This window comes from Chelonoidis abingdonii, chromosome 8 (assembly GCF_003597395.2).
Source record: "Chelonoidis abingdonii isolate Lonesome George chromosome 8, CheloAbing_2.0, whole genome shotgun sequence".
Taxonomy (NCBI): Eukaryota; Metazoa; Chordata; order Testudines; family Testudinidae; genus Chelonoidis; species Chelonoidis abingdonii.
The window spans coordinates 30,297,568-30,318,297 of record NC_133776.1 but is presented as its reverse complement, the minus strand read 5'-3'; the positions used below and the strand labels follow the sequence as shown (position 1 = coordinate 30,318,297).

At 42.0% G+C, this 20,730-nt stretch overlaps 2 protein-coding genes across 8 annotated transcripts in view; one reads left to right on the top strand and one right to left on the bottom strand.

Annotated features, from left to right (window-relative positions):
• Positions 1–15,111, bottom strand: part of ZIC4 (Zic family member 4) — a 255,479-nt gene extending 240,368 nt beyond the window's left edge. For 2 of the 7 annotated variants that reach the window (XR_012656370.1, XM_032784792.2), the window contains exon 1: positions 1,508–2,754. Coding sequence is in view for 6 of the 7 variants with exons in the window: in XM_032784792.2 (XP_032640683.1) it covers positions 1,508–2,699 (1,192 nt within the window). In the remaining variant the exon portion in view is untranslated. Of the gene's footprint in view, positions 1–1,507; positions 2,756–9,088; positions 9,174–12,469; positions 12,700–13,038; positions 13,109–14,899 lie in introns of those variants that run through there. The other 5 variants (XM_032784795.2, XM_032784793.2, XM_032784794.2 and 2 more) reach the window with 5 other exon arrangements.
• A 469-nt stretch (positions 15,112–15,580) lies between these two features.
• On the top strand, positions 15,581–19,891 carry ZIC1 (Zic family member 1). Its single transcript, XM_032784799.1, has 3 exons — positions 15,581–17,200; positions 18,318–18,481; positions 19,281–19,891. The coding sequence occupies exons 1-3, from the start codon at positions 16,225–16,227 to the stop codon at positions 19,476–19,478; spliced, it is 1,338 nt and encodes a 445-aa protein (XP_032640690.1). The 5' UTR covers positions 15,581–16,224; the 3' UTR covers positions 19,479–19,891.
• Positions 19,892–20,730: the final 839 nt, after the last annotated feature.

Sequence of the window (20,730 nt, the reverse complement as noted above, 5' to 3'; positions counted from 1 at the left end):
GTTATATCCTGGACCTACTTCTCTGATGTAGGTCAATTTCCCTAAGAATTTAACCATTTTCTGCTTCACAGACTTCAAACAGTGAGGCCGTTAAAGAGCAGTAAAAGTTTGTTTACTTAAGAAAAACACTGTCATTAAGGGATGAGCTATCCTGTTTAATGGTTCTACCTGTTCTGAACTAACAGGAAGATGGTTAGTGTATCATTTATATTATGTGGGGTCTTTTTTGCTAAAGAAAATAAATTATCGAAAGACTATTAGACTAATAAAACATTGGAGTATATATTTAAAACGAGCTGGGGGGAAATATTATGTTAATAGCGATGGCTACTGTAAAATTACTGCGCTGTATTTAGAATACATTGATACAAAATGAGTATATTTCTCACGCATATTGTACCTTGTTGAGCTATAGCACAAAAATGCAACTGCACCAGAGTCAAGACAAACACCGACCGTGGGGGAGGGGGAGTTTTATGAACTGGAGGGCGAAAAAAATCGTTTGGCTGTAAACAGATCTTACAGTAGGATTATGTAGTTTCCCTAGTGCATAAGGCTGTACAGGAGGGGGTGGAAGGCGGAAAACCCTATACTGGAACAGATTTAATTTTCCGAAAGGGCTTATTTCTTATCTTCTTCTTCAGAAAAAAGCCAGCGCCAGAGACTACAAACACCGGCTGCTAAACTAATTAATACAACTTCACAGGCTGCTTCTGTAAGTGTGAAAACTTTCTACGTGCAATTTCATTAATTATAGATGCCTTTCTGGCCGGAAGAGTTCAAACATCGCTTTGCAAAATCTTCCACGAGTTACTTTCCTTTCTGTGAACTAGGACTAACGGATGTTTCTGATACATGTCCTAATTTCACTTAACAGTTCTGCGAATGACATTTCAAAATGTACAGGCCGAAACAATACTATTTTTCCTCCCTAGAACAAAAACTTTCAGCTCCCCACATTTGCAAATGCACAGAGACCTTAGATGGTCATGTTCATTAAAAATGTCACTGTTATTCAGCTCAAACATTAAAAACTCCATCTGACCAAAACAAAACAGATGAACGAAAAGGTTGCAGCTGTGTTATTCTCACAATGTTAGAGGCAGCAGCATCTCAGCGACATCAGTCAAAATTGACCAGACAAGCTGTAATTTCTATTGTTCACTTTTAATTTGTGAGCTTGCACAATGATTTCATTTCCCTCGACTACTTTAAACCGCCAGAGAAAAAAAATTCCCAGCCTGCGTGAATAGACGTGTAGTATTCATTTCTCTCAGTATTTATAAAGATATAGATGAACAAACATTATATTAGTCTATATACGCTTTAGAATTTCTATACATAAATTCTGAGATTTATTCATTTTTGAAAATGGAGAAAAAAGAAAACAAATCTAAGAATGTAATTAAAATAATTATTTGGTGTGCATTCATTCTCCATAACGAAACACTACTTAAAGAGGACGCTGAACAAAATAAAGAAATTAAGGATAGCTTTCAATACTGACCTGTGTGAGTTCTTTTGTGTATTTTGAGATTTTCTGATCTAGCAAACACTTTCCCACAGCCTGGGAAAGGGCAGGGGAAGGGTTTTTCACCTGTGTGGACTCTGATGTGATTTACAAGTTTATATTTGGCTTTGAAAGGTTTCCCCTCTCTTGGACACTCTTCCCAGAAACATATGTGATTGGATTGCTCGGGTCCTCCAACATGCTCCACTGTGACATGAGTCACCAGCTCGTGCATTGTGGTGAAAGTTTTCGAGCATAATTTTTTGGGAGTCTGGTCCAACTCATTCCATTTACAGATGAGTTCCTGTTTGATGGGCTGCCTCATGTACCGAAAGAAAGCACCAGGGCCGTGGTGTGGAGCCAGATTCACGTTCAGATTCATGCCACCGTAGCTATGAAGAGAGGAAGCAGCAAAAGGATCGGTCCTGGAGGCTGGTACTTGAGTGAAAAGTTCAGACCTGGCGTACATTTCTCCAGGTAACCCCAGTCTTATCTGTCCGTTTAGATGGCCACCTGGAGTTGCATGGGGAGGCTGCTCATGGAGTCCAGAGAACAGAGAATGATTCCCAGCTTCTGAGTGGTGGTGACCATGATGTCCGGGGTAGCTACCTGTTGTTGAGACAAACATTCCTTGGTGAGAACTTGTAGCAGTGTGTTGCTCAGTTAGCCCTGGCATGACTGGAGCTGTCAGATCCCTGCGTATTAAGAAGTCCCTACCTGCTGAAATAGCCTGGGCTGTGCGAGACACTGGATAAGGGACTGCTGTTGACTGCGCCGGGCCAAACGTTCCTGTTTGACTAGAGACCACCTCAGCTTGGCCTGCCATATGATGATGGTGGTGGTGGTGGTACTGGTGGTGAGGATGAGGATGAGGGGCAGGGCTGAGTTTAAGGGCTGCAGGGTGATGAGGATGATGATGATGATGGTGGTGATGGTGGTGGTGTCCCATGTGTTCAGGCCGGAATGGATTCGGCCCTAGGCGGGATTCCGCGGCGTACTCCCCAGGGTGCGTGGGAGCCACTGAGTGGGGATGCCCGGCGAAGCCCGGGAAGCCTGTCATGCTCTGAGGGGGGTGGAGATGATGATGGTGGTGATGAGCCCCTGCCAAGTCTACTAATCTCAGCGCCGTGTTCCGTTTGGAGAGTGCAGCAGGGTCCATCACTGGGCTCCCCAAAGCATCCACGCTCATTAGCTTCTAATTCTAAAAAGTCACCTGACAGCGGGGAGGAGAGAGACAGAGACAGAGAGAGGCGAAACTTTTTTTCCCCAAAGTTTTTTTTTTGGCGGGGGGAGAGGGGCTGGGGCTGGTTTGGTTATTGTTTTTGTTTTTTTGTTTTCCTGTTCCCTCCCCCCACCCTTTTAATGCCTACGTGGAATCCTATACGCTTGAGAGGCAGCAGCAGGACGCTGGGAGGCTGCTGAATAGAAATTCGTGGACACGGCGCCAGCCCAGAGAGCGAAACAATCACCGCGCGCTCTCATTGGCCATAGCCTGCTCGCTGACGTCAGCGATGACAGGTCCGGCTGTCTACTGAAAAGCTTAATCAGGGTGCATGTGTGTGGAGGGGTAGGAGGTGGTTGGGGCTACGCAGGCGCTAACCTGGGGGCGCCCGCTTCTCCGCGAAAAGCCGCCCTCCCCCCAGTGCCTCGCCAGCGAGCAATGCGCAGCGCCGGCTCCCCGCATTTTGGTGTCTAGCTGCGTTTCACTGAGAGCGCAGGGCAGGGCCGGCCGGCGCGGCAGTCGCCTGGTCCTGGCCCAGCCCAGGCTCCTCGCTGGCTCTTAGCGGCAATGAGCGGCGGTAGCCGAAGGAGGAGCCAGTCCAAGGGAAGCAGCTCCAACCGCTCTGCCGATCGTGCTCGGGGTGCCGGCTCGCTGGTTCCTCCTCCCCGCGCTCTGCCCTTCGCCCCGGGGAGGCCGATCGGCAGCCGGAAGCCTCTGCACTTTGAAACCCGTCTGCTTCCTTGGTTGGCTCCGCCGCTCGCCTGGACCTAGCCTCCCCCCTCCGCCAAGCAGCCTCCCCCTGCACCCGCTCTCTCCCCAGAGCCCCTCCAGAGCCACCAGCCGGCACGTAGCTGCGAACCGCGGCTGCCTTCGGAACAAGTTGCCTGATTGGCCGCTCGCGCGCCCGTTGCTTTGTTAAGTCGAAGGGTGACTTGAAGTGCAGCTCGCAACAAAGATGGGCTGGGGCTTCCCCTAACTTCCGTGATCCAGCCACACAAAACGCCCGGGGAAACGGGGAAGGGGGAGACAGGTCCTGAGCCTGCACCGTCTACCCTGCCTCCCTCCCCCACGCCAGGTCACTATCTCAAGTTTTGAATAAAGAGCGCGGTTGCACTTTTGTCTCGGTTTGTGAAAACCTACTGACGTATCCACCTCCTGCCTGAAGGCCATTCCCGAAGGAAGAAGGGAAGCATGGGGCTGCTTCAGCCTCCCTTGAGTAGCATCCTTTGTGGAAGCAAGTTTTTATTGATGAAACTTAATGCTCAGATTCAGCTCTGATGCTTCGTTAGGATTTTTCCCCCCATCATTTTGACTCCTGTTTATTTATAGCACACACAAATCTTTCCCATGTACGAGCATTTCAAGGGCCTTTTCTCCAACTGAAAGGAGGACAATGCGAGGGGACGAGCTCTGCATACAGAACACATCATGGGAAGCAGAGCTGGGCAACTCTTTAGATTTCTGACACTTGTTGACAGCACAGATAACAGGTCTTTCTACTTGAGAAATAGTAGTTAAGCGACACTAGAGTCTTACTTCCTAAGATTACACAATTTGGCTAGTTCTGGGAGTATTATATCTTTATACCAAATCTTAGAAAGGATTCTTGGAGGAATCCCACGCCACATATTTAAATGTCAACAGTTATTTTGTTAATGGCTGCTGGAGTAATATGATAAATCATTACATTAAGAATGAAACTTAGTATTTAACGCAGAAAAGGGAACAATCTCCCTCTCTCTTTCTCTCTCTCTCTCTTTCCACTTACAGAATTGTGCAATCTAACCACCCATCTTTCGATTCTAAGAAAAGTCCTTAAATACATATAAAGTACTCTCTCCTATTTTTATACTCCTTAGAAGAAAGAAAATACATTGGCTGTAGGATTTACATTGTTAACGATAAAAGTATAGTCTAGGGTTTCTGGCTTTATGCACTGAGGCCTTATAGATTTATTAAAGTTTAGAGCTTCAGCACAGGAGAAAGCCTCTACTTAATTTTTTAAAGAGGAGTATTGTGAGTTAAAAAAAATCCCGGAGAAAAACAGTGGAAACAGTGAGTCAGTTTTGGGAAAGAAAAACATAACAATAAATATCTTCCTATAAGGTCATCACAAAATTCAATAGTCATAAATAGTATTCGCTCAATAACAGAAAGACTTTTTAAAAATAAAACAAATGAATATATATTTTCACATTGTTACAATTTTTATTTATTGACTTCCTATTAACTTGTCTATGGACACTTTATAACATTCACTCTACATCTGAAGTTAGAAACCCCCAATGCAATTTCCAAGTTAAAACGCATAATTTTGTATTTCCATAAAGTTTAACAATTGCTAACTACGTCTGTAAACGATCATCTTTATGTTAAGTAGTAAACCAAGATAACGGTTGGCATATTAATACCTAAACCGCGCTATTCTCATAACACAGGCAACTCGCCAATGACTTGTAATCATAAGTTTAAAGTGTAGGACGTACGTAATTATATATGGGACATTTTTATTACTGCTTTGCATAGCGAGCGTTGGCTACTGTTACATATTTTTGGAATGAGCCTGGATTTGACTCTTTTTTCTGTAACACAAAACTAATATTTAGCTAGATCGTTGTATTTACATTATTGTGTACATATTTTTGACTTGAGATGATGAAAAATGACATGATACAATTAGTTATCCATCCTTACATAACATGTTTACTCAGGCATTTTAAACCACACACCAGCAGTTAGCGCCACAACATCTTAACTTTCAAGTCTATTTGCACTAAGTAATGCATTTGACATTCCTGTTCCTGCCCATCTCAATAGGAGTGCACTTTGCACAGAAGAGATAAACGTTAGGAATTATTAATCTGCTACTTACAAATATACTGAGAGTGTGACTTCCAAATATAGCTGTTTCCTCATACCTCTTTAAAACACTTCATCTCTACATACTTGTTATCCATCAGTTCTGACACTTCTCAGTCAGGGGAGAAAACATCTGGAACAGTTTATCAATTAAAAATGTTATCACCAGTTTGCTTATGCTATTTTAAAATATTGTGATGGTTTCCTGTCAAACGTTATTGGCTCTGTTCGGCCCTTACTTAAATCCCGAAGTCTTTTTTGCTTCTTCATGAGTCGAATGAAAAAAAAAGTGCCACTCGGTGTCTCTCTAATTATATTAGGTGAAGTTAGTATTTTCACTCCTATAATTTGTTGTGTACCTTGGGAGTTCTACTAGTGTGCGTGGAGGAGAAGGAGGGGGGCAAGGGGAGCCGCGCACATGACTAAGGGAAGGCGGAGAGATTAGAAAAGAGGAGGAGGACCTGGCCAAAATCGACAAAGTTACACATCTCTTGCAGAATGTTTTGAAAACGTGAGTGCTTGTTAATGCAGGCCTTTGGCAGCTTGACCTCGTCTGACCACCACTCACTCAACTGATTACTTAGGTCCCGTTAATCCCGTCTGCAATATGAGCCATGTTTTACCAGATAATCCACACTGTACGGACTGTGCCTTAAATATATGAAGCCTCCTATAATCCCTTGCCACATTAGGTTTGCAGGGCTGCTCTATCAATTTAGATTTTGAAGCCAACATGGCAATTGTAGGGGAATTCCTCTTCTCTACAAATACTGGAGTTCATCCTGGACTTCGTTAACTCTAAACCCTTTACGAGGAGTCTGCAAGGATAACAATAATTGCACAATACTGTTTTATATCCTGAAACGGAGATATCACAAGACGACGTGGGGAACCCAAACATCAGGCAGTGTTATTGGAGGGTTGTTGTTGGTACTGGGGATTGGCATGTGAAGAACTCCATTGTTCTTCTTGTCCCATCACCCAAGGGCCAATGCCATGAAGGGTGTCCAAGAGATAACATTTGGAGCTTTAGAAGTGGCAGGCTCCAGGAATCAGCACTTGTAGACTGATTAATCAATTTCTCCATCTTATTTCCTATATATCTAAGCGGTTACTGTGTATTAGCCCGTGGTGAATACTTCCTGCTTGTGTTAGAAAGCTATGTAAAGGGTACATGTTGAAATAAGGTGTTCACAGATTCTTTCCCTAATAAAATCAGAGAATCAACATTTGATTGCACTGCAGTAATAAAATGAATAAACTGTGAAACCAGGCCAGCAGGGCAGGAGAAACCAAAAGCTAGGGGTGCTGGAACAATTTTTATAGTGAGGGTGGTACTGAAAGCCACTGAACGAATGGGTAAACCTTGTATATAATGGTAACCACTTCAAACCAGGGCAGGTTGCGGCAGCACCCCCAGCACCCATGGTTCCAGCACATATGCCAAAAGCTTCCACTACCACAGAGCAGACAGTAGGAGTGATGCATGATTAACACAAATAAGAGCCTGAATAAATAAACTGGAGCATAGTTTGGGAGAAAGACATCTATACTACATATCGAGTATAGTATATTGGGAATCAGCTGGAAAAGTTGAACAAAGCATTATTTTTTCTTCTATAGTTGTAGAAATATAAAAATAATTTCACACACATAATAAGTGAATGTGTGTAGTATTGTGTGTGTTTCTCCCATCTGTGCTGTCCCTCGTCACCTTTAGCAAAATCAGATATGGTGACGATTTGAAAGCCTAATTATCCCCAAAATTTTAGTTTACTGAATTTCTCTCTCAGGGTTAATTTAGCTTCCATGTTTCGTGCAATCAAGAGAATTAATAAAAAAAAAAACCCCAAAACCCCCAATAACAACTACAAAAAACACCTCATCCCCTCCTACACACTAAATTGCTACAATCTAACTGCTGTAGCTATATAGCAGCAAAAATGTACTGTACATTGTTTCACTAAAAATAGGAATCGATGCAACAATATACATTATTTATGGTCAGATCTTCTTAATAGTAACAGATTTACAGCTCCACTCTATTTCAGTTTTATTTCAGTATAAATATGTACTCATATTTTCTAGTAAACCTAGCGTTATTCATGATAAATGCCAAACACTCTTCTTGACGTGCATGTCAGCTTTACCACATAAAAAGAGTGGACATTGGTAATATACTCTCTACCTTGGGGCCAAATTCTACTCTCACATACACTAGTACCAACCTCGTTGGCTTTCTACTGTCCTTTTCAGTGGCGTTTGTATGGCCTTCTCCGAGCAGATTCTGTCCTTTAGTTTTTTTTGTTAGGTCACTAAAATTTCTCCAGACAATCCACTGTTGAGGTTCCTGAAACTTTTCAGTTAGTTCTATGGAATATATCTTACTGTCTGTTAAATGGCAGCCTTTCTGAAATGGATACTAGTGCTAAAACTTCGATTTAACCTCATTCATTTTGTAATTTTCAATTTTAAACCTCGGGCTTTATCTGTGAAAATAAGGATTAATCCCGATTTGAAAATCCTAACTGCAATATTTACTATAGAAATGGAAAAGTCAGGAACAACTAGCAGAATTTACCGAAGAGTTATGTGAACCTATTCCCTGATAATTAAGATCGGATTTGGGGCTACAAATGTCATAAGTATGCTGAGTCTTAAGACGGAGATGAAATAATAATAATTAAAACTAAGAGCTGATGCAAGGGATACACATAACTGCAGCAAAATAATATTTGGATACACTGTCAAAATGCGTATCAAGAGGTATTGTTTAGAGAGAAGTTGCTAAGAGAAATTTTCAAAGGGGAAGAGAACATTTCAAGAAATTCGAATATATTCCTCTTCTGTTACTAGTTCATTTTTCTTTTCTTTTAGTCAGATCAATTTGCTTCAGGATGTTCTAGAGTGTGTGGAAAATTCAGAAGTCAAAGGGGTAAATTAAGGCACTTTGGTTGTATATGTGTGTGTTCCCCACATTTTAGAAACTAGAGGTACCCAAGATAAACCAAATCATATGCTTAGTTTAAATAGAATATATCATTCAATACCTCAAGATTAAGGTATTCCTGTCAGATAAGATGTCAGTCACTAACTCCTTAAAGCTTGGTAGCCACCACATTGTGAAAGCCTGCTATCCCTGGTAAAGATGATACATATCATGTAAACCCCATCAACAAGATCAAAGTCTTCTGCTTTAATAGGATCCAATACATGTCAAACCTCATTCCAATCAAATCGTCCGTAAATGAATTCAAGATGAATATGTCATAGAATAACGTGACAGTGCAATCACATAGGGTCAGGGGTTGTTGCTTCAATGAGAAAGGCGTCAAATATTAATTCTAGAACCTCCAAATGAATAGGCATTGAGCAGGATTAGGCAGCTGCTGGTGGGGCGTTGTGTCACTGATTTGTGTTTATGCTAGTACGTTAAACACTAAGCTGAAAAAAAATATTGCCTCCTTTGAACTGAAAAAAGACATATTTTAACTTACTTGACTTTTCCAGGATGTTTCTGTAAAGTCGTTTTCTTTTCCTCATTACCAGAGAAGTCTTATGTCTCATTTCCTGACTTTGTTCCTGTTCGGGGAGACGGGAGAAAAGTTACGACTAAATATATGTGTATATGTTATAAAATGGTTATCTGGGTAAATGATTCGAGAATCATGTAAAAAGACACTTTTAAAAAGAAAAGGGCATCTAATACTCATGGAACTCAATCTTTCTTTGACCCTTCAAATATTGCTGAGGTAAAAATGGAGGCTTCCCCAAAATGCTCGCACAGGTTTTAAAGGGTAATGAGGTTTCTATGGCTGATTTTTAAAAATCTGTGAAATGACATCTTTTCAACTCTGCTTTGATCTGGCATTCACCTTCTGGCAGTGCATTTTTAAGGCGAGTTACCACCAAGTTGGATATATTCCGTACTTTTCACTTCTGAAAATTTCGTCCAGTTTGCTAGACTCCAGCCCAAGTTGTGTCCGTTTTTAATTGTATCAATATCGATTAATATTACAAAGTTGATACTTTTCACAGTATATAATTTTCGACTCCTTCTCTCTGTGTAAAACAAACCACTGTCACTGCTCACGCCATAACTTTTAGACAACTTTGTACCTATTTAATGTAGCATGAGAAGTACGAATAATAGGAAATGCTTACTTGATTTTCGGTACAATATTTGAATCAGGATTCTGAACGTTTAAATGCAAGTTTGAATTTAAAGGTATTTTATGATGTTATAGACGAAGTAGGAATCTGAAATCACTTCGATCATATGAGCTTTCCTTTAGTATACCAGGATGGAAGTACAAAGAAAGCAATGCTAATACCAGTAATAGGATCTCATTAATTACAGTTGCTCATGAAGCTTATATTCACAATCTTTTAAAAAATAATTTTCCTTCCTCTTCAGCATTGTTACCACTGGGATGAAAATTAGTGACAGAATAAAGATAACCATAAAATCTATCCAGGAGCTTTAACAAAACTTCCCAACTTTCATCCATGATTATTAAAATAAATCAATAAAGGCTGCTCTTTTACAGAGTGGACTTTTAAAACTTGTTCTTTACTGGTAAGGAAATAGAATTGGAAATGTTGGAATAGTTTAATAGTCAAATAACCAGGGAAAAAAGAGTTTAATTTGTTGAACCCTGACCAAAGTAATGAATTGTTGTATTTAGTATTTGAATGGTCTCCATGTGACATTTTGTTTGAAACTAAATATTAGTTAAAAAAACCTAGCTTCTAATCCTTCGCGCCTTTCTCACGTGAGTAGTCCCTTTGGCTGAGTAAAGGGAGAAAGATTGTCCCATTATTTTGATGAACAACACTAACCTTTTTATAACTATTGATTCAAATGTATTCTTCCTAGTTAACAGTCATCAACATGACATAAGTTAAGACTAACTGTTAATCGTGCCTAATCTAATAGGTGCTCACCCTATACCTTTTCTGCTTACAAAATTTTAACAATAGTTACGTTCTTCTGTGAGGTGTTAATTTACTGCATAGCAATTGGTGCTTATATCTCTAGTGACATGTGTGTCTCTGTGTGTTATTTGACCTCTAGAAAACTTTGACTTCTGATACGGGTCAAAGGCGCTGAGGGCACACTTCCATACTATAACTAGTTAGTCTGTAAGCAAATATTGTTTGAAACATGGCTCTGATTCAGCGGACTACTACAACAGCAGTTTTATCAAAACTAGTGCGAGGCTTAGCGGCCCACAGCAAACACATCTCTGGAACACCAGGCAAAATTTAAGTTTCCTTTTATGAGTTATTGCAGTCTTAATACACACACCGCAAATATCAGATGCAAAGACCTGTCTTTTCATCCCCATTTACCATCGCTGGAAACCTTTACTTACCCCACCTGTTCAAGGAAATGGGATGAAGATTTAATGTTTGCCTTCAAGATTATATGGATCTTGTTCTTTTTAAATAAGTTAATATGAATGATTCAGGATAGCAACAAGCCTAAACTGTTCAAATAGAATCTCCCAAGGAGGAGAGATTCCCCCCCAGGGTTTGGCCTTGAGCGTATTTCATGGGTATTCAAACTATTCTGGAAAACAAGGGGTGAATAGAACAATCAGGGCGGATAATTAAAAATAAAAGATGGAATTAAAGCAAGAGGGCGGGCGATCAGATATGATTAATCATTAAAATGAGAGGAAAGAGAAGAAACAGCAAACATTTGTCCCAGGTTAGACACTGAAACCACGCATTGTGCTGGATGCTTTGGGTCTGGCACATGTTGTCGGTCACAGGTCAGAGGTCAAACTCTAGGGTATTTCCAAAGTCGGCGACTTCAAGAGCTTTAGCCTTCACCACTTACGCAAACCGATTAACTACATTTCCAACGCTAGGCAAGAAAATTAACGCCCAACGTCGATCGCGGTTTGGAGGCATTGTCAGACCTCAAGGGGCACTTGTTTTACGGCCGAATGCGTGGGGAGTCTGTTTGCAGGAACCATCTCTCTGCAAACTCGCCAGTTTCCTTTAATGCACGAAACTCCAAACGTTTCTCATCAATCAGTTACCAAACCACTCGCCTTGCACGCGTGTGGATAGCAGAGGGAATCTGCAGGCGTTTCTTTTGATTTGAGTTGATTTCGAAGAGAAATGTTACTAGAAGGAGGTTGCCTTTTGGCAGTGCAAGCAAAATAAACAGGTCAGTCAGTGAGGAACCGGGATGGTTCTCAAGGAAGGCTCTCAATTAGGGGTTTCTATTGTCAAAGCTCGGAAGTCTAGTAGCTTGTCCACTAGACCTTTTCCAGGAGACAGTTAACCCTTTCACTGCTCAGAAAGGAAAGAAACTGCGATAGAAAAGCAGCTCCATACCAATGAATGCTCAACGGACAAACCCAGGAGGAGAATCTGACTTCCTCTTGCCGTACCTCCCTCCTGCAAATACTTTCCTTTTTACTGCAGCCCCAAGCAAGGGTGAGCTGCTCTGTGGGAAAGGAGCAAATCTCCCCCTCTGCCTTCCATCCAGGGCTTACATTCGGGCAGCCCCCGAGTGTATCCGCCTGGAAATGTGCAGTCTCAGCCCTTCAAAAAGCGAGTGTTCTGCTGTTTGTGGCTGCCCGGCAGCCACTGTCTTTAGCAAGCAGCCTTCTCCCTGGGGCTGATCTATCTATCCCTCTCCCCTAGGCTTGCCCGGCTCGGTCTCCCGCTCCTCAGCAGTGGGTGCAGAGAATCTCCTTTCCCTTCTGTCCCAGTGAGGGGGAAGAAACCCCTTCGCCATCCCCATGGGAGGGATGGGAAGGCGGCCGAAGCTACTTTCTCCCGTCCAGCTGGGTGCGCAGAACTCTTCCCCGCGCTGCCTCCTCAGAAGTGGGGTTTCTGTGGGGTCGGAAAGTCACCTTCTTTCTGTCCGAGCTGAGGCAGAGAAGCCCCTTCCTCCTCTCCAGTAGGTGCGAAAAAGCCCCTTTCCCTGGAGCCTCTGGATCCCAGCTTATGGGGAGAAGAAGCCCCTTTGTACGGTGCAGAGAAATCCCCTATCCAGCCCTGTGAGGGGGAAGGAGCCTCTTGCCCTTAGCCCAGTGGTAAGTGGGTATCAAGTCCCCTTCCCAGTCCCAGTAGGTACCGGGCTGTTTCCCCTTGCCGAGGTATGCCAAGCGTTTTCCCACGTGGGTGAGTAGATGCCAAGCCACTTCCTCAGTGGGTGAACGAGCGCCAGTCCCTTTTCTGAGTGGGTGCCAAACCACTTCCCATGCGAGCGAGAGGTTGCCAAGCCCCTGTTGGTGAGTGGGTGTCTAGCCCGTTCCCTTGTGGGTGAGTGGGTGCCAAGAACTTTGCTTGCTCGCCCGTGCCTCCCCCCCGAATTCACTTACCCCACTCCACCTGTTGAAGAGATTCCCTCATTTCTGCACATCATTTCTGGGCTGACAAAAAGGGATGGGGGTGGAAAAGAGAGACAACAAAACAGCACCTCTTTGGTGGTTCCAGCGAGGCAGTCATCCTTCATTTCTTCTTTTCTGGAAGCAGTTAGGGAATGTATGATGAAACAGAAATGAGCCGTCAGGAGGATATTTTAATGGCTTATATGTCACGTTGGTGCATGTGGCTTTGAACTGGAGCAGCTTTCGTTTCCTGCAGAGAGCGCGCCGCAAATCCCACTTGATAACTTCTACAACCCACAACTTATTTTTTTTTAACATTCACTCTTACTCTGTATATTTAGACACGGTTCTTAAAAAAATCCCCTTATCAGCCTTCCCGTTATATTTTATACAGATTAGAGATAATTTGGTTTTCTTTGCAATTTGGAGGTAGTCTAAAGAATGGACAATCTAGTTGACTGCTCTCCTAGTGTCACTGCCTTATAGATTTACATTATGGTCTAGGCACACCAGAGAACCTTGTAGAGTATGCTGGTATTTTTAGCAGAAAACATACGTGGTAATATAACATACATTTAAAGATGTAAGAACACACACACACACACGTGTAGTTGGTTTAGACCTGTTGCTATAAGTCATCGTAAATGTAATTTCTTCATATTTATGTCACAAAATTAGGGCAAAAACGCAGCTCCAGCTAATAAAAGGAATTATTCAGACGTGCTAGATCCAAAGGTAATTACCGGATAAAAGTGCACTGAAAATCATTTTCATTGGCTGAATCCATGCAAACTACATATACACCTAATGTACAGCGATGTATTTAGCACTGCATTTCAATTTTTTTAAAAAAACAACTAGAAAAAACAAAAAATAACAACAAAAATCACTTGCCAGTTTGTATTGCTTTAAATGTGCAGCCCTGATAACGACAATGAGAAATATGCAAGCGATATCTCTGTTTATCGGTTTCACCGGTACCTGCGGTAGTGATTACTTCCTAACGCCTTTATATTTGCAGCTGAAGATTTAGAAGTTTCTTTGTTCAGGAATAAGAGTTTGAGGGGCTCAGATTTAGCTCCGAAAAAGCCAAATGAAGTACTGAACAAAGGGTAAATTGAAGGATTCCGACTCTCAGCTACCTTTTCGTGTTTTCGTTACTAGAAATAATTAGATCCAATGAATATGCAGGCGACCGAGTAAATAAATAATCTGCCATTTTTAAATATATATATACATTCTCCGTAAAATGAAATCTGATATTTTATGCCCGAGCATCGTTTAAAATAATGTACAAATGTTGCTTAGCTTAATTGATTGAGTCACAAAGATTTTCTGCTTTGAAGTGCCATACTTATACCTTTCAACAATCATTTTAATATATAGTCAATGACTCTTTGTAGCAAGAACAAAAAGGAACTATTCGCAGTTTTTCAATAGACTTTGAGCTGGGGAAAGACAGGTTAATCGAGGGTTGCATCTAGAAAACAACCAAGTGTTGTATGTTTGCACTGAATCCAAATGTCTGCATTTTCCTAACTAAATCAAAGGGAGTGTTATTTCTTTTTCTGCTCACTCATCTGAAGGTAAGTAAATTTTCCCTGGCGATCAAAAGCCTGGTCAGCAACAAAGACACCGCCTGCTTTTTCCACCGTCCTGGTGTGGCAAGTTGAGGAATTTCAATAACTGTGACAAGGGTGACTGATTTGTGAACTAGAAAAGGTTTGAATGTCAGAAAATTTACATTGCTCCTATCTATCGAGGATTTTAAATAAATTAAAAAAAAAGTCTCCGGGAGCTTCATGCAGCACAGAAGAAACAATGTAGCTTTGGGAAATTTACAGTTTTACCTGAATGAAAGAGGTCGCGCGGGAAAAAAAAGAGAGGAAAGAATAAGAAATAAGGGGGGAAACAACAATAAAAAGTAGAAAGTTAAGAGTTCTCACCCACCTGCGTTCTGATGGGTGCAGAAAACAAGAGTTATTTCAGAAAACTGATGGGCTGTTACCCAGAGAAATCACGCCTGTTGTTTAAAAATAAAATCGAATCCAATCAGCACAAACTCTGGAGAGCTTCAGTTACAAAGAAGGAGAAAAGACAACTTCAAAAGAAACAAGTCACAAAAGGGCTTCCCTTTTCAAACCCTAAAAAGTTGTGCAGTGTTGTTAAAAAAAAATCAGGAAATTGTGATCATCATTAGTATTAACATGGAGGAGAGGGAAAAAACAATAAGAAGAAGAACAATAATGGAGGCTAAGATTATTTTAGCACCCATACAAAAATATACTTTTGAAATATTTGCGTGCAAAAAATATTGGGCTTGATAAAAAACAAAACAAAACAAAACAAAAAAACAAAAAGTTGCTACTCCTGGAAACCCTGTTTATCAAAAGGGATGTCAAAGCGCTTCACAATACCTGGGATTGATGAGCCGGGCGAACCAATCAGGGGACAGCAGAGGCTTTGCGCGCCCTTAGTTGGAGAAGAAGTGGGGAGTTGCAAGGGAAGGGGGGAGTCGCCAGGCACCAATGATCTCCCACGTCCGCCTTGACGTCGCTCCTCCCATTCTCCCATTCATCAAGGAGGGGGGGGACGGTGTCGTCTTTTCAATTCATTTATCTGCAGGAATGATTGCCGCTATCAGTCTCGCGTTCACCGCCCGGCTGAGGAGGTGAAAGTTTCTCCCCAGGAAGATAAACCGCAAAAGACAATATTGTGCATGATTTGCGCCTTTTTTTTTTTTTTTGCAAAGCGAAAAAAAAAAGGGCGAAAAAAAAAAGAGAGAGAGAGGGAGAAGGAAGAGTGTGGAGAGCTCGAAGAGAAGAGAAAAATCTCTCGGCCACTTTGCAACATTCCTATAGCTAAAAAATAACTGAAGGGAGTTGATTTTTTTGTTTTGTTTTTGTTTTTTGTTTTGTTTTTTGCCGTGTGTGTTGGTCTCTCTCCATTACTGTTACTTGCAGCCAGTTTATTTTTTACCCCCCGGCCTCCCTCCTCACTTCAAACCTCCCCGAAAAGTCTCATCAGAGAGACAGTGAGGTTTTTGTGCATGTCTGTCTTATTCTAGCTTTCTTGCTTATTTGCAGCTGCGAGATCTCCCACACTTTTTGTTTCCTTTCGGGGCGCTGATGCAGACGGGGGTGTTTTTGATGTGTTTGCTTTGGTGGTGATTGTCGCTGACTTTCCAGAGAGGGTGGTTTTGCTGCTGCTGCTGCTGCTGCTCCTCCGTGTTTTTTCCCCCCCCCGCCCCCGGTTGCTGCACTGAGAGTGGGAAGATGCTTCTGGATGCTGGACCGCAGTATCCCGCTATAGGAGTCACTACCTTCGGATCGTCTCGCCACCACTCCACGGGAGATGTAACGGACAGAGAAGTGGGGCTGGGGATCAACCCCTTCGCCGACGGCATGGGCGCTTTTAAAATTAACCCCAGCACACACGAGCTGGCCTCGGCCGGCCAGACCGCCTTCACCTCGCAGGCACCCGGCTACGCGGCGGCGGCGCTGGGGCACCACCACCACCCGACCCATGTCAGCTCCTACTCCAGCGCAGCCTTCAACTCCACCCGGGACTTTCTTTTCCGCAACCGGGGCTTTGGCGAGGCGGCGGCGGCCAGTGCCCAGCACAGCCTCTTCGCTTCGGCTGCAGGCAGCTTCGCTGGACCCCACGGACACACTGATGCCGCAGGACACATTCTTTTCCCCGGGCTTCACGAGCAAGCCGCAAGCCACGCTTCTCCCAACGTGGTGAACGGGCAGATGCGTCTGGGCTTCTCCGGAGACATGTACGGGAGGCCAGATCAGTACGGCCAGGTCACTAGCCCCCGATCTGAGCACTATGCATCCACTCAGCTCCACGGCTACGGCCATATGAACATGAACATGGCAGCCCACCATGGGGCAGGGGCCTTCTTTCGCTACATGAGGCAGCCCATCAAGCAGGAACTCATCTGTAAGTGGATTGAGCCCGAGCAATTGTCAAACCCCAAAAAGTCCTGCAACAAAACTTTCAGCACAATGCACGAGCTGGTGACTCATGTCACAGTGGAGCACGTTGGAGGACCCGAGCAGTCCAATCACATATGTTTCTGGGAAGAGTGTCCAAGAGAGGGGAAACCTTTCAAGGCCAAATATAAACTTGTAAATCACATCAGAGTCCACACCGGTGAAAAACCCTTCCCCTGCCCTTTCCCAGGCTGTGGGAAAGTGTTTGCTAGATCAGAAAATCTCAAAATACACAAAAGAACTCACACAGGTACAGTACAGTAACCTTCTCTCTAGATTTCTTTCTGCAGATAAAAGAGTCAAGCTTTTCCAGCAAAATAAATGGTGGTGCTGATGGGGGAGTGGGGGAAAACACTGGATATGGTGACTTGTTTTCTGAAAAATTGTATGTAAAATGTACTAGATTACTTTTTAAAAGAGGCAGCGAGGGAAGTTAATTTCAAAATCAGCTCATTAAGAAAATTATTTCCCCCTAACCTTTATGAAAAATAGAGAGAGAGAGAGAGAATTTGCTGCAGAAGTACAATGGTGAAAAAAAATAGTAGCAACCTGACTTGTTAAATTTATAGGTTTTAATTAATTGGTAGTCGGCAGTTTTGACTGTATTACAATGAAAAATTGTGCTAAACATACAGTCAGCCAATTCGTCTGCTCTTTGTAATTCATGTATTTGTAAATATTTAATTACATGGAATAATTTTAAGTAATCTGAACCTAAAGTGTTAATCTAGTATTGTAGTATTAGAAACCAGTTGGGATCAGTAAAAACGTCTCTAACCTCAATACTTATATAAATAAATATATATGCGTCTCTTCCTGCTTTTGCTGTTATACGTTTTTTCCAAATAATATGAAGAGTGATTTTAGTAGATGATTCAAGACGACGTTGTTAGCTTTTAATCCAATGTAAGAATCACAAGCACCCATCGTAATAATATCCAATATTGTACGAAAATATAGGGACTGGGTATGAGGTGGGTAGGCAAAATATCACGAGAATGAGCCATAAAAGCAGAAACTAGGCACCAAGGCTTGCGTATAAGTGCTATAACGACTGATGTATCGCTGCCAGCGTTATAGCGAGCCAGATATGCCAGGAGCTGAGAAGTGAAAATGAAGCTCTCCTAGAAAGAATGTAAATAGTGTGAAATTAAAACTCTTCAAAAATATGCCTTGTACAACGATTGAACGATTTTTTAAAAATGGAAGAAAACAGGGCTCTGAGATTCAGCATTTTTAAGTTGGAAAGTTACAAGTAATTAAATTGACCACAATCCTTCGGTCTGGTAATTTAATAATAGTCATAAAAATATTGATTAATCCTAGAAAATACAGGGTCTCTAATCAGATCATTTTTTCTGTAATAGGCGAAAAACCATTTAAGTGTGAATTCGAGGGCTGTGACAGGCGCTTTGCAAATAGCAGCGACCGCAAAAAGCATATGCATGTGCACACTTCTGACAAACCCTATCTCTGCAAAATGTGCGATAAGTCCTACACTCACCCAAGTTCCCTCAGAAAACACATGAAGGTAAATTGATGTTGCACTGTTTTATGTGATGTTATCTCGCCTTTATCCCTGACGTTTTATTGCCGATTTACAATGCTTCTACTGACACAGGATGGGAGACTTAAAAAGTGAAATGTGTTGACTATCTATGTGGCTGGGTGATTGCAAAGAAGCATATTTTAAAGTGATCTGTGGACAGGAAATTGGAAAAGACAAGGGCAACGTGGCCAGTAATGTTTTTACTACAGAAAGGTTTAAACAACCACTGTTTGTTTTGCTCAAGGGCAGATAGCGTTTCACTGCTGACTGTACATGAGCTCAGTTATTTACGTTATAAGCGTCTTACGGGGGAGTAGCCCGGTTAGGGCTTTTCTGGGTGCACTGCTTTAGTGCAGACTTACAGTAAAAGTCTCAATGATGGGCATATAGAAGGGACGCAAGCAGGGGGAACTCCTGGTTTCTTTTAAAGCCAAATTCTAGCAGATCCGCTCCCTTCTATGTACTAGGGCCGCATTTGCCTTACATGCTAGTGCCTGGCAAGATATTCGCAAACGGACTGTTTAGCCATACCGGCCGAGTCGTGCGTGTTTCTGGGATGCCACCAATCTGCAGTATTAGCAATGCGATGTTTTCCCTCAGACTTTGTCTTAAAATTACGATCTGTAGCGTTTCAAGGCTAACTTGTGAATTCAGCTCAGAGGTTCCCTGTTTGGAGGGAGGAGGGGGAAGGGTTCTAGAGTTCGATATGATTATCGAACTAATAACTACACTTTAAAAAAACCCCTTTCGTTATCTATTTATGTACGTATTTATTTTGCAGGTCCATGAGTCATCCTCCCAGGGGTCCCAGCCTTCTCCCGCCGCCAGCTCAGGCTATGAATCCTCAACGCCCCCAACAATCGTGTCTCCATCTACAGAAAACCAGACCACAAGCTCCTTATCCCCCTCCTCTTCAGCAGTCCATCACACGTCCAGCCACAGCACGCTTACATCAAATTTTAACGAATGGTACGTTTAAAACAAAAACAAACAAACAACAAACAAACAAAAACCCTATTTAAAAGACTCCAAAATTAATGAACACTTCGAAAGCAAATAAATACATAAATAAATCAAAAGCTGCCAGTAGACCCAGGACCGAATAAAATGAAGAATCATTTTCTGTTTTGTTTTGTTCAAAGGCTTGGTAGGCAAAGGGGTTAGTAGAATGCATGAGAGGACAAGGTTACCAGGCCAAATGCCAAATGTGTAGGGCTGGACTGGAACCACTGATTAGAGGTCTCAAATTGCATGTCTCCTTGGGCAGCGGCTTTTTTTTAATGTAAATACAGAATTATTAGCTTAAAATGTACGTTTGATTTTGTAAATAGTCATATGGCAAGTTGAATAAGGGGATATGTGGAACTGTGGTCTTTGCATATATGTGAGGGAAGGGGGGGCGAGGGTGGGTGAGATGGAGGATGGGGGAGGTGGGGGGGAAGAGGGAGGAGGTAGAAATTCAACTATTTGTACTGAATGGCAAGAATGTTCTAGTAAATGTGTACCAAAATGTGAATTACTTTGTATTATTACAGTCTAAACGTCGATCTAACAGAATATTATTGGTATTAATGTGCTTTTTTGTATAAAGTGCAAACATTTCGTCCCAAAGTCCAGTCTAAGTAGTGCAGTAAAATGTTGTTACAATGTCCTGTCAAGAAATTCGTATAGTGAAAGCCTGGATCTACGTGTCAAACTGTTACGTTTGTTTATGTAAAGTGATATTAAAAAGATATAAACTATATCTGTCCGTTGCTTTTGGCAAATACAGTAACATAATGTATATAAATCCTAATTTCCATATTTATCCGCATGTAAAGGTCCGGTTATACATGTTACAGATATTCAATATTTATGGCTAGAAGAATTGGTATGTAAAATTTAGTTTACAGAACTGTTTGGTAACATTTCGTACCTTATTAAAGATTCTTAAATCCCATGAATCGTGATAGGAATTCTTATTCACTCAGTCAACCTGCTGCAACTTCAGCTAGTTTTAATATCTTAGAATAAAACAGTACCAGTTTTTTCCACTGCTTTCCATTATGTCATCAGTAAAGCAGCGACGGTGATATAAATGTGATAAATGAAAGGATCCCTGCTGGCATTAGTATAGTGTGTAATTAGTATTTATATCAAAATTTATGAAACAAATTTTCGGCCGCAGTATAATTTAAATGACCTTTGCAGACATAGAATAACAACCATAAAAATAACAGAAATAGATTGCA